Genomic DNA, 13028 nt, shown 5'->3' with positions numbered 1-13028 from the left:
CCCACCACGTTTCAGTGATCCCCACTATGTCCGGGTTGGTGTCAGCTAGCAGGAGGGTGAGTTCCTCCTGCTTGTTTCCCATACTATGAGCGTTTGTGTAGAGGCATTTGAGGCCTCCTGTGTATGTGTGTGTGTGAGAGAGAGAGAGAAAATGAGTTTGAGTGCATTATGCGTGTCTAATAAAGATGCATTGCTTTTAGTACATGGAAGGTATACTTTGTTCTTAAAGCTCTTAATATTTTCCCTTCTGGGCCTCTGATGCATCCTAGACTTTTTTTGCTGACTGGGAGAACAGCGAGAAAGTTCATGTATCTATTGTGAAGAAGACACCATGTGATCCTAGCATTGGTGATTTATTTGCAAGCCCATAACAGTGGGGTCCTGACTGACTTGGAAATTAACTCTCATTCTTCAAAGTGCAAATCTCTAGTAGTATTACTTATTAATTTGTATTGATAGAGAATTAGAGCTATGGGACAGCAGTTTTATGGGACAGCATTTTTAATGCAGACACAATTTATAGTGACCCTTCTGCAAAAAAAAAATTGGTTCCTCACCAAGCACATCGTATAGTTAGAGACAAGTCAGTGGCCTCTGTTTTTCTGCATTTGGAACAGAGATGGCCCAACAGGTCTGAGCAGCCAGCAGGAGGAGAGGAGAGCACTGGTTCTTTTGCACTGAACTTCTGAATGAAAGCAGAAAAAGAACCAGCTGTCACTTTAGCACTCTGAAGCTATATCTGTTCTGAACAGTGCAGTGCAGACATGCCCAACCTAACTCTAAAACAAGCTGGCTCAGGTTCTGGAATCAATCCAGCTGTGGCAGCAGAGTTTCATATAGGCTGATTTACCCTGCTGAGAAAACCTTTGGCTTCAAAGCTTCTGCTATCACACCTGAGATAATTCTGGAGCCTAAAGTAAATAGAATAAAATAAAGCCCAAATCTGGGGAGCTAAGGTACTACTACTACTAATAATAATAATCAACTCAGTAGGTGGGAACCCAGCAGTTTTCTCATAGTCCCACAATTTGAGCCCTGGCTTATAACTATATCTATGAGAATATGACCTTTTCCATTTCAGCGTACACATAAGTCTTGTTTCAGTTTTGGTTTACTTGCATCCATACTTGTATGGCTTCACTTAGTGTTTCAATTCAAACATCTCAACATGAATCTAATTCAGAAACTATAAGTTTCAAATGCATGTCATGTTAGAAGCCACTAGATTTCAGTAACTAAAGCAATAAAACAAGTGGCTCTGGTGTGGCATTAGATCTTTCTTGACTGGTGATACAAGCATGTAGAGATTCCTATGTACTTTCATTAAAGGTATTTTTCACTTATTTCTTTTGCTTGGATTTTGAGCTGCTTCCTACTCATTCTGTGTCATACACACTTTCTTCCATAGACCTGTGCACCTCAGCTACCTTAGGTAGACCTATCAGCTCTCCTACTCTTGATTGTGTGAGTCTTAAGAAATAGAAAGTGTTGAAATAAATGATTATGATACACGTAGTGTTGAAATAAACATTTATTTTTACACTTTGTATGTGATGAGCCATTTATTTTAACACTTTTCACATGAAGTGTTGAAATAACAGGTTTTATCAGGGGACGTGTCATCCACTCTGTTTTATGTATATGTGAATATGGAAATGTTTCTATCTACTGAGTGTATATATATTTATACTATTGCAATGGCAAAGAATTCCTTCATCCACAATAGGGTCACTTATATTTTGCACACGCACCTGCTTAGGTGAATCAGTATGCTTTTAAATATGTAAAGTCACTGAACCAGTAGCAATAGGTAAACTTTAAAATGAAGTAACTGATGACTGGCTACATTAAGAGGCAATTAAACCCTCTTTAAGCTTTCTAACATTCTGGTTTGTATTTGTTTCATCTTCTGGTGCTTTTATGAGTTTTTCTCCCATGTATTTTGTGGACATCCTAGATAAGTGTTTGTTAAAATGGTACAAAAATAAATGTGTGGAGGAACTGTATGGCATTTTCTCAGCTATGTTAATATGTTGAAAGGAAAGTTAGAGACTAAACGCATCAGTTCAGCTGACTGAAATGCCAAACACCTATTTGAGAACCACTGAGCTCCTTGTTTTGTTTTCAAGGCATTTTGAGTCAACTTCATATTTTACCATATTATTATAACAGTGTTCCCAACTCTCATGATTTTTGGCATTGTTCTTGAAGTCTACACTTTGGGAAAGTGAAAAACCTAGCTCTTTCTTCTACACGTGTGTGTGTATTTCATAATTTCTCTCTCAAATGTTGGTTTCAGAATGGATGGGTCAGTGTAGAAGAATAGTGAATATGCATGGAGCTTTGGGGTCAATTGTTAAGGGGTGAAGGATACGTGAAGATTTGGGATCTCCTGATAACTGTAACTTAAAGTAAGCCATATGATCGTAGACTGGGTCCCAGGAATGCCTGCACATACCCAGAGCCATATTCCTACCCTTCCTTCCCTATAACAGTATTGCCAACTCCAGAAATCATGAGAGTATGATGTATATTTCCACTACATATACACATACTATGTGTACAAATTCCATGTGTGAAGTTTTTTTCCGTGAATACAAAGCACATGTAACAGTAAAGAAACTGTATGTGGTGCTGAGCAAGCTGCTGGTATGTATTGTTTGATTGAAATAATGTTAAATGGGAAAGAAAAGTTTGGGTGTAATGGTAATGTAATGGTAAACAAAGCTCATAGCAAAAGCAGTAGCTCATTACACAGTATTGTAATGTTGGAATTGTATATTGGAATTAAACCAAGTGAAAGAGTGGGAAAACAAGGTGCATTTCCTCTCACAACTCCTCTCAAATCTTTCCATAACTTCCAAAGATATCCAGTGCATATGGTTTCCTCCTTCTCTCCAGGAGTGGCCCCTGAGTTTTCTACCAAGCTGCAGCCAATGACCTCCATTACACTGGTGGTGCCAAGCTGTGCTCTGTATGGATCTGATGCTCGTTTGTTCTTCTCAGCTGACCTTTTAGCACATGCTTGATTTGTGACTATGTCTCAGTGTTTTATCACACCTAGTGACCCTCACCCTTTTATGGTCAGAGCTCAAACTGATTATATGTACAGCCAGCAAATGGCAATATCCCCAGCATCATATTTAGTCGCTTTCCCAACCTAGAAGCTTGCCCATCTACCTCTTGCAAGAAGGGGGATTAGGGTAGTAGCAAGTGACAGTGCTGTCGAGTTAAATGTGGTGTGGAACACTAGTTTTGCCCTCTAAAACCATGTCCATCAGAGATCTTTCCCTCTTGCCCCCACCCTCCACTCTTTTTTTTTTTGGAAGATGGGGAAATAGACTGATATTGCTGATTGAACTGGCAGCAGCTCTTTTTCTTTTGGGGGGATTACTTTATAGTACCTTTTTTAATCCTGCAAAATGGCGTGTGAGGGTAGAGCCAGGGTTTCTGGTCATTGAGTTAAATCACTTCATGCCGCACAAAACAGTAGAACTGTCAGGGACCACAGAGTAACAGATCTTTACAAAAGAAATTATGTGATTTCTGTGCTAGGAGAATCCTCTCCAAAAGATAACTAGTTTCCTAGTTTTCTAAGATGAAATCTGCCTTTGTCTACTTCAGGGCTGCTGTCAGGCATTGATCAAACTCCCATTGATCATTAACTGCCCGTAATCACAAAGACAAGATGACTTTAGGTGGTAATACTGAACCAATCAGAAACAACTGGTGTTCAAGCAATTAGAGAACACCCAGGGTACCATGTGACAAGGGGAGGATGTCCAAAAATATGCCAAAATGGAAACATGAATAAACTCTAAATAAAATGAAATGGGAAACATGGAACAAAATACTAAACTAGAAACACAACATGAACTAACTAAAATAGTTAACATATCAATTACTTCTGAAAATATGCCTTAAGTAGTTCTGATTAACTAGATTAAAAAATAGCTAAAGTATTACCTTTTAATTAAATTGGTATTTTTCAACAAAAAAGGATTTTATGTAAAAAAAAAAATGATCAGCTCTTTCAGCCAGCTCAAATTAACTTGTACAAGGAGCCCAGAATTTGAAACCTTCTTGTTTCCGCCTCCCTTCTCAGATCTTATATTGGTAAAAATCTGCCCCTGGGTAGAGGCTGCTTTTGTCCTTTGGGTAACTGACATCTACATGTTAAAAAAAAGCACAACTTTTTTACCTGTTCTCCTGAATCCAACATTTTTTAATGTAAAGAAATCTCCTATGACAAGTAAACATTTATTGAATAAGAACTCTGGTGATTTTATGAGCTTTACAACTGAAATTTTATAAATAATCAGTTCTAGCAATGCAGAAGGGGAGTGCAAACCTAAAATGGAGTTTTTGTTTTTGCTTTTGAATGTTACTGATGCTACCATATGCTGTATCTTTCTTTAAGATAAACTGGGGGAAAATAATAATTGGTGTTCAAAGTCGGGTATAAAATGAACTGAGAATAGTAAAATCCTGCAGCAGTTTCACTGAATAATCATTTGAAGCACTACAAAAGGAAAAAAAACTAGCAAACAAAACTGGAACTCCTGTTCCAGTTACTGGCTGTAACTTACCCACTTTGGAATGCAATGGCTGTCCGCTGTGTTCATTAAGTGAAAATAAAAATGACTGGGGTGCCATTAATCAACACACAACCCAGTCCCTAGTTTCAGAGTAAGCATAGTGACACAGGCATTAGCCCATATCTGTAAAATGGTAATCCTAGTTTTAAAGTCTTCCTCGTTGAAATCAGAGGAACTTTTGCCAATAACTTTGGTGGGGCTGGGATTTTACCCTTGAAAAATTATTCATAGAACTAAATATCATGAAACCGTTGTTTTGTAGGTGGGGCAAAATGTCTGATAATGTAAGATGCAAACTGATTTAACTAAATGCAAATATTTACTTAAATCTTTAGTCAGGAAATGTACATAATTAGAAGCTTTGGGTAGAAATGCCCAGGATCCCTTCTTTTTTTTGTTTTAGCGAAACTAATATTTGCAAAAATGTTATATGGGCTAAATTGTAAGAACAAAAAATATCATCGATTGTTAACAAGATTCAAGATCAGTAAATAATTTACTAGTGACTTTGGTAAATGCCCATTAGTATATAAATTAGCAATGGATCAAACCAATTCTCAAGGAAACAGGTGCCACTGAATACAAATGTTCTCCTGGTTTCTTGCTAAATCAGAGATTTTGAAATATTCCTTTAAACTAGTGCTCACATCCATCTTCAACATGATGTTCTGTGCATCTGTTTGTTAGTACATCCAGTGTTATGTGGTACTAATAGATTTCATTCTGGGACTTTGCACTAGCTGTGTATCATCTTTCTCTCCAAATGTGTCTGTTAGCTGGATTTTCTTCTGCATATAAATGCATTCACTGGCCATTTTGAAGGATGTGCTTGCTGCACTGTTTCATTAAACTGCTGCGTTATCGGGTAATTGTTTAAACATAATGCCATAGCACTATCAAAAGGAAAGGTGAACTAATGGCATTTGCAAATGTCAGGGATTATCTTAACACTTTTATTATAGTTTATAAAAAGTAGGTTCAGGGCATTCCATGGCAATTATTTCCACAGAAATTGGTTATTTAAATAAATTGCTAATTATCTGGATATGACAGTATTGAAAACCCTGCTAATGAGTTATTTGATAAGTGTAGCTTATGGTGGCCACCTACAGGTGGGAGAGAGAAAGAACATATAGAATAATTATGCCAATGAATAGGATGCAAGGACTTGTTTATCATTTGTGTGTTTGTCTGAGCATTTTAACAATATGGATTGTGTGAATGGAGTTGTTTCTAAATATTAATATTATACAGGAAAAACATGTGCAAAATGTGTTTTTGATGCCAGATTACATTTTCTTTATTTCTTTTTTGTTTAATCCCCAAACTTTCTCATTCAGTTTCTATTTACAGTAACTGATTATTTACAGTACCTGAATGGTGAACTTTTCTAGATAAATTCCCATTGCACCTTTTTTTGTCTGTTCTGACTCTTATGTTTGTTCTTATTACTTTGGTTTAATAGCTTTAGTATTGAAGATAATAACATCAACTCTCTTGCTAGAATGTATGTATATACAAAGAGAGAGAGAAGATGTTAGATATGTGTTTTCCATTTTCAAACTGCACAATCTCTAATTGTTGTTAATTACAAATGATTTGAATGTTTAATATCAGTTTATTTTTCTCTGTAATGTTTAATCACTTGTAGTACAAATCTGAAATTCAATTTATAAAGAATACCCACAGTGTAATTATGATAAGATACATAAATTAAAAGTAAAAGTTACCATACATAGAACTCCAGTTATAATTATGACCCAATTCCAAGTTTTTCCAGCTACTATACCATAAACACAGTTTACTTTACTTGTACGGCTGTTTTTGTGCTTGATGTATGTGGCTTACTTAAGAAGGGACACATACTAGTTCAAGATTCGAACTATGTGGTGAAAAAATAGATGATTTGTTTGGTTTATCATTTTAAAACAATGAACCTGAAGCTTGTCTACCAGAAGCCTCCTGTAAAACTGCTTTGGCAGTGGAACAGGCCCTTAAATGGATGCTTTAAGGCCCCTTTATGGTGCCAGGATAGTTTAAAGAGGCCTTAATGTAAATGGGAAGTCTCAGTATCCATGATTCTGAGATTTAGGAATCTTCTTCTCTCCCTTCACTTCCTGTGAATGGGTAGCTGGGATGAGGAACAGCTGAGCCAATTTTATTCAGGACTGTCAAGCTTTCAAGTCAAACTGGATGCCGCATACCAGCCCTTCCTTTAAGCTCAAAGGGCATTGCATCTGGCCTTAAGGGTTTGATTCTGCTGAGCTGCTTAGCAGCCATTGGGGATGACAGGTACTTTCCATTCTCCATAGCTTCCGCACTGAAGTTGCTTAACACTTTGCAGGATTGAGCACTAACAGAGGAAAAGTGACACCAAGGCCTAGATTGGTGAAGTCTCAATAAGAACATTAATTTCTCTTAAGAATTCCCTGCCTCTGTCAAGGAAAAATAGACATTTTAAAGCAAAGATCATCTCTGATATAACAACTACCAGTCTCTTGATATCTGGTCATTCTTATCAAAGCATGCACTTAATTCTAATTATTTGCTGAAAAACAAGGAAGGAGGCAATTTGGTGGACCAACTACTGTCTATACCTATGTCAAGTGTCTGTGACACTTGGTATAATTTTATTGCACTACATATCCCTGACTTTTTATTCCTCTTAATCCTGAATGCCCTGTGATTTCTCCTTGCAAAAATTAAACTAGAATCCCTTTTATTTACAACCAAAAATAATCAGCAGTTTTTGCATCTTATAATTTTTTCATTTTATGTGTCTTTAAATAATTGCATGCATTTTGCATCTTAATGGCATACTAAAAAAAGGCAGTTTTCAGCATGCAATAGAGTGTCATCTCCACCACATATTTTTCTATTTCTGTCTTTTATGTTCAAATCATGTTCCCATGCTTGAGGCCTGGATAAATGGGTTTTGGTTATTAAGTCTAGTAATTCATTATTTTACAGCCAATTATATGGCATACTCCATCCAGCCCTAGATAGCAGCTGCAGTTCTGCAATCACAGGAGCATCATGCCAGCAACTTCCTTGATACTGGTACTGAGGTATTGGAATTACCTATCCCAGTGCATCTAGGCACTTAGAGATGTGCTTAATTTTAAACTTGTGGGTAGTCTCATGGAAGCCCTGGGCTCTTAAATTCTTTGCTGGGTGGTACCATAGTTTCTTGTATGATATCAGATGTAGAGGACATCTGATATCAACATTTTACAAATTCCTGAATTTACCTTTAATTTAAAAAAAGCTGGAGTTAAATGTGTTTCACTTCAACATTTCCATATTTCCTTCCTCACTGGACCCCATTATACATTTCTGTAATGGGACCAGTTATCTTTCTCCAGCTGTTCTGGCATTCACCTAAAAATGTGAAGTCAGCATCTTTGCTGATTTGTTTTGCTCCTGCAAATACGTCATTGATTTTTTTTTCCTGCTCTAGTCTTGGAAGCTGTGTTTCAGCATTTCAGTCTACAGTGTGGTTTTTTTTCCACAATAAGTCACTCAAAATAGTGCACTATATTTCAGGCCTCACAGATTTTCTGAGACTGGAGGAGGCTTCCAAAATGCTTAGAAAGATGATGAAGTCAGTAGGAAAATGATTGTACCTCTTGTTTCCTTTTATACCCTTCAGCATTTCCAGAGCATGAAGGAAAAAAATGTTGGAATCCCAGTGACACTCAGTCAAACTTCTGAGAATCATCAGAGCCATTTATTTATCATCAGAAGATTTCTTGATGTGACTTTTTTCTCCTTTACATGAATTCTTGATGAATGGGCTACCCTTAGACCCTTACCCTTAGACCAATGCCTAATGAAGGGTATTTGTGCTCAAAAGCTTACAATTAAATAATTTTTTTGCAAAAAAATCTTGTTGGTCTAATAAAAAATATCACCTCTATCATGAGCCTTGATTACCTTTTCCTCTAGACCAATACAGCTACAACCTGGATACCTGACATATGGAAGATCTAGAATTTTAGTCGATTTTTAAATGAAATCTTTATAATTCCCAAGCAGGAAGCAACTGTGACCACCTGAAACCTGAGATACTGCTCCTGCCTTGGTTCAGGGTAATTTACATCATAACAGAGCCTCACAAGAGAGCTGAGAGACTCCTTACCAGCTAAGAACTTCCTGCCCAAAGGAGCCTTTCATCTATTGACTCCTGTGTGAAATCCCATGAAATATGAACTTTCATTTCTACCCAGCAGAACTTGTACAATCTTTTCTCTGATGCCTGATGAAGGGTGTTTGTACCCAAAAGCTTTCAATTAAAGATTTTTATTTTGCAAAAATCTTGTTGGTCTAATAAAAAAGTATCACCTCTACCATGAGCCCTGATTGCTTTTTCCTCTAGACCAATCTGGCTACAACCTGGATACCTACTAACTTGCACCTGATTATACCTAGCTTTACTGATCTTCAAATTTACACAGTTATATGCATAATGGTGCAACTGGTAACTCACTGAAAATGAGTACCTAAGCTCCAGGAAAGGAATGGGTCCTTCAAGTCTCCCAAATTTACAGATCTACTAAGACTGACTCCTATCATTTGCAATTCAGTCATTATCTTCATAAGTCAAGGTATTGATTTCTTTAAAGGAAAACTTTTCTGATTTCCTCAGTCTGCAGGCCTCTTAAACAAAACACTGCTTGTTCCTTTTCCCCAACATGCCACCATTCACAAGAGCATTTATTTGCAAGCATTTGAAACAAATAAAAAGGAAATATTTCTGCTTTGATGAAAAAATATCTTGCAGAAGCCATTGCTAGGGACTTACCTAAGTCACGGCAAGACAACAGGTTTTTCATGGCCTGTTCAGCACATGCAGAGCCAATTTCACAGTGGCCTCGCCACTGATTGGCGGAGGGGCCCTGGTAGCCCCACCTCTCACCACTGATAGAGGGCGCCTTCACTCAGTCTACATCACTACTGCTGTTTTTCTCCCATCTCTCACTACTGATTGACAGAGGGTGCCTTCACTACCAGGTTTGGGGGGGGTTGGGTTGATTTCATGGGAAATCGAAACCATTTGCAATCCCCTGGTGATCGCAGAGAATGCTGTTTTTCACAGTTTCTCTGAAGTGCACAAAACTACAATTTAGGTAGGTCCCTACTCATTGCCACAAGATATCATTATAGTCAAATGCTTGGTGGGCTTAAAACAATTTGGAAAGTGAAAATATCAAGAGATTCATTTGGATTTTAAAAAATTGATAAGCATATAAGCCTTCCTTTCTCTAGGCATATGGCAGACTTTAACTGATGTGAATTAGAAAGAAATTTCCTCATGGGCAAAATATTTCTTAATGGGCCTACTTCTGAGTGTTTGAAGCTTTTCCTGAAGCATCTATTCAGTGGTCACTTTCAGAACCAGTGTATGAGAATAGATAGATCACTGGTTAAAAACTGATATGGCATTTCTTATGTTCATTTGCAGCCTCTTTCCAAACACTGAATTATTTGAATTTCATGAGTGCATGACTTTGTTTTTTTTAATAGTATAGCATGTCTCATGAGATGTATGTGCTCTAGAATCTAGACGATTTTATAAGCAAATGTATGAAAATAATAGGCACAATTCCATCATTCTGTGCTGAGTCATAAGGCTGGAAGATCAGCTCTGCAATGGTACTTGCTCCTGGACACTGGATAGCACTCGTGTAATTTTACACAGTCATTCTGTTCCTCTTAATCTCATTTCAGTTGATCTGGCTAAGCTGACTACAAATATCAGACCATTCATTAGTGCCCATTGCAAAGCTTTCTTCCAGCTTTTTGCTCTTTTTGTGATTCTGTTTTGCTATGATCCTTATCTAACTGTTTTACAGTTTTCACTGACATTTCCAACTATGGTAAAGCATCTTCCAGTTTCCCAGGAAGCATACTAGTGTTGGAAGAGTACTCTTCTGTACATTAGGTTTAACTTTTTGTTCATGCTTCTGAAAGTATTTAGGGTGGAAATATCAAGCCCTTCTCTGTTTTTAAATGTTTTTCATGAAGCAAAGCGTTACTTAAGTGCAAAACTAATGTCCATATATAGAAGAAAACATTTCATCAGTCCTGATCATTAACTTAGACATTCAAGAACATCCAAGGTGTCTTAAAATTGGGTGTCGATGACACAGCCTTATCAGGCAGTGTGAATGCTGATTTTGGACCAGGTGTTGATGGGATGTGAGAAACAGAGTTCAGCTGTTGAAGATGGAGGAAATGTCAAAGTAGGTAAATAATGAGATGGCATCAATGCTGAGGCAGCTGAAGATGGCATAACCCAAGAAGATAATTCATGTGCTGAATCAGGAGCAGATGTCAATAGAGACAGCTTATCTGAGCATTTGGATGCTGATTCTGTAACGTGTCGACGAGACAGACTTGTCAGACAGCCTGTTTGTGAAGTCCACTGTTGCCTGTATCAGTGATATGTTAGGGGGAGGTGACATTTTGCTGGAGGCAATGTGAGCTGAAGAAAAAATATTTTAATGGTTAAAACATACCAAATTTCAATTTTTGTGGGGAAAAAACTATATTGGCAAATGGGATCTTTTATAAAAATGAAAACTTATTTGGGAAAGCCTTACTTTTCCTATTTAAAACAAACTGTGACAGGCTATAGATGTTCAGAGCAGGTCTGCTCCTTCACCCTGTGAACTAGACCAGAGGGGTCTTGGGAGATAAATGAAGAGGACAGAGGTTTTCTCCTGACAGCATACCACTAGGTCCTTCATGGAGATGCCTAGAAGCCTGCATAGAATAGCAGCCATCTCAGACTGTAGTTATACTTATGCTGCAATTTTTACTTGCAGATGAAGTCAGTGGAGTGAGAGAGGAAGTTTGTGTTTGCAAGAGCATGATGGGGTAGGATTCCTCAGAAAGAAAATTATCTTTTGAAAAGAAACGTAGCCGAAGAATGTCCATTTAACAGATTGAAAGTCCATCTAATGAACTACAAAGTTTCTCTTATTAACATAATTGCACAAAAGGATAGAAAGACAAAAAATAACCTTTAATGGTGTAAGGGAAGGCAACTCTTTATCTGAGTGAGATAAAGATAATGATCAAGTATCTAACAAGTAAGGTAAGGAGAAGATAGCAACATCTGCCCTTTTCATGCTTCCTTCCTCTTTTGGTTCTTTTTATACTTCTATAATTCATTCATTCTTCCTCCTCTTCTGCTTCCAACTGTTCCTTTGTCTCTTGCCCTGCTCTTTTCAGCCTCCCTTTGTCCCAAAGAAGAACAGTTGCAGACTATGGGTTCACCATGATCAGTTAATACAATTATACAAGGAGTTTGACAATGACTGCAAAAAACGATGTAAAAAAAGTGATAAGGAGGATCAATACCAAATCTTTTCCTTATTTGCACAGTACCTCTGTTTACACTCTCTCTGTTATATTTTCTGTAGAAACATAGGTCTCTGTGTCTATAAAGCATTGTATGTATGAATGACGTGTGCCCCTGGAGACTGGGGGGATGTGGTGACCACCTGCAGGTGGTGGCATTGGGGTGCGGCAGCGGCAAGTGAGGAATTCCTGTAGGTGGCCATGGCACTGTCAGTGGTGAGTGGGGGGTGGCAAGCTCCAACCAGTGATTGGCAACCACCCACAGATGCCTCCTGCAGCAGTGGTGGTGGCCAGTGACAATTGGCAACTGCCTGTAGATGCCACCGGTGATGTTGGCAGCGAGAAGTGGGGGTGGCGAGCAGCAACCACCTGCAGTCGCAGCTGGGAGTGTCAGCAGCACTTCTGTCAGGGTGTGTACCACTAATCTCAGGGGGTGCACCCCCTACACGTCACCAGTGATTGTATGGAATTATCTGTTTCAAATTCTGCTATTCCTTGTTTGTTTTAAACAGATGCCTTAATGTTCAAGCCAACTTTTATGTTTTATCTAGTTAAATATGCAAGTGTTTCTGCCTACAATTTTAGGATTATTACACCCACATTGATAACACATTTGTAGGTAATAATAGTACTTGAAAGCAGATATATGCCAATTTACAAATTAATATATTTTTGGATATTGGTATTAGATATTTGTCAGTGATATTAGAGCTTTGTCTCAGCACAAAGGTGCCATTCCATGATGGGCATGCAGTTTGTATCAAGAGTATTTTGAAAGGCTAACACTGTATTTTGATTTTCTTTAGGAAATGCTATTAGGCCCATAGCCCTCCGAGCAGTGTCTGCTATAGCTTCTGCTCTTCCAGGATTTCCCATCTTAGCAACAGGAGGAATTGATTCTGCTGAGAGTGGGCTGCAGTTTCTCCACAGTGGTGCTTCTGTTCTACAGGTACTTGTTTTTCTTTACAAAGTTATGATCAATGATCTGTTGAACTGTAAGGTATCTTAAAAACTTATGATTTCACCTCAAAGTAGTAAAAAAAAAAAAAAAAAAAAAAAAAA

The 13028-nt window shown here is 37.8% G+C and overlaps 1 protein-coding gene across 1 annotated transcript in view; it reads left to right on the top strand.

Annotated features, from left to right (window-relative positions):
* Positions 1-13028, top strand: part of DPYD (dihydropyrimidine dehydrogenase) — an 865232-nt gene that overhangs the window by 742637 nt on the left and 109567 nt on the right. Inside the window, exon 19 of the mRNA XM_019501664.1 lies at positions 12773-12915. Coding sequence (XP_019357209.1) covers positions 12773-12915 — 143 coding nt within the window. The remainder of the gene's footprint in view (positions 1-12772; positions 12916-13028) is intronic.

This window comes from Gavialis gangeticus, unplaced genomic scaffold, assembly GCF_001723915.1.
Source record: "Gavialis gangeticus isolate Ggan-Ray unplaced genomic scaffold, GavGan_comp1, whole genome shotgun sequence".
In the NCBI taxonomy this organism is placed as follows: Eukaryota; Metazoa; Chordata; order Crocodylia; family Gavialidae; genus Gavialis; species Gavialis gangeticus.
This window is presented reverse-complemented; position numbering and strand designations above follow the sequence as displayed.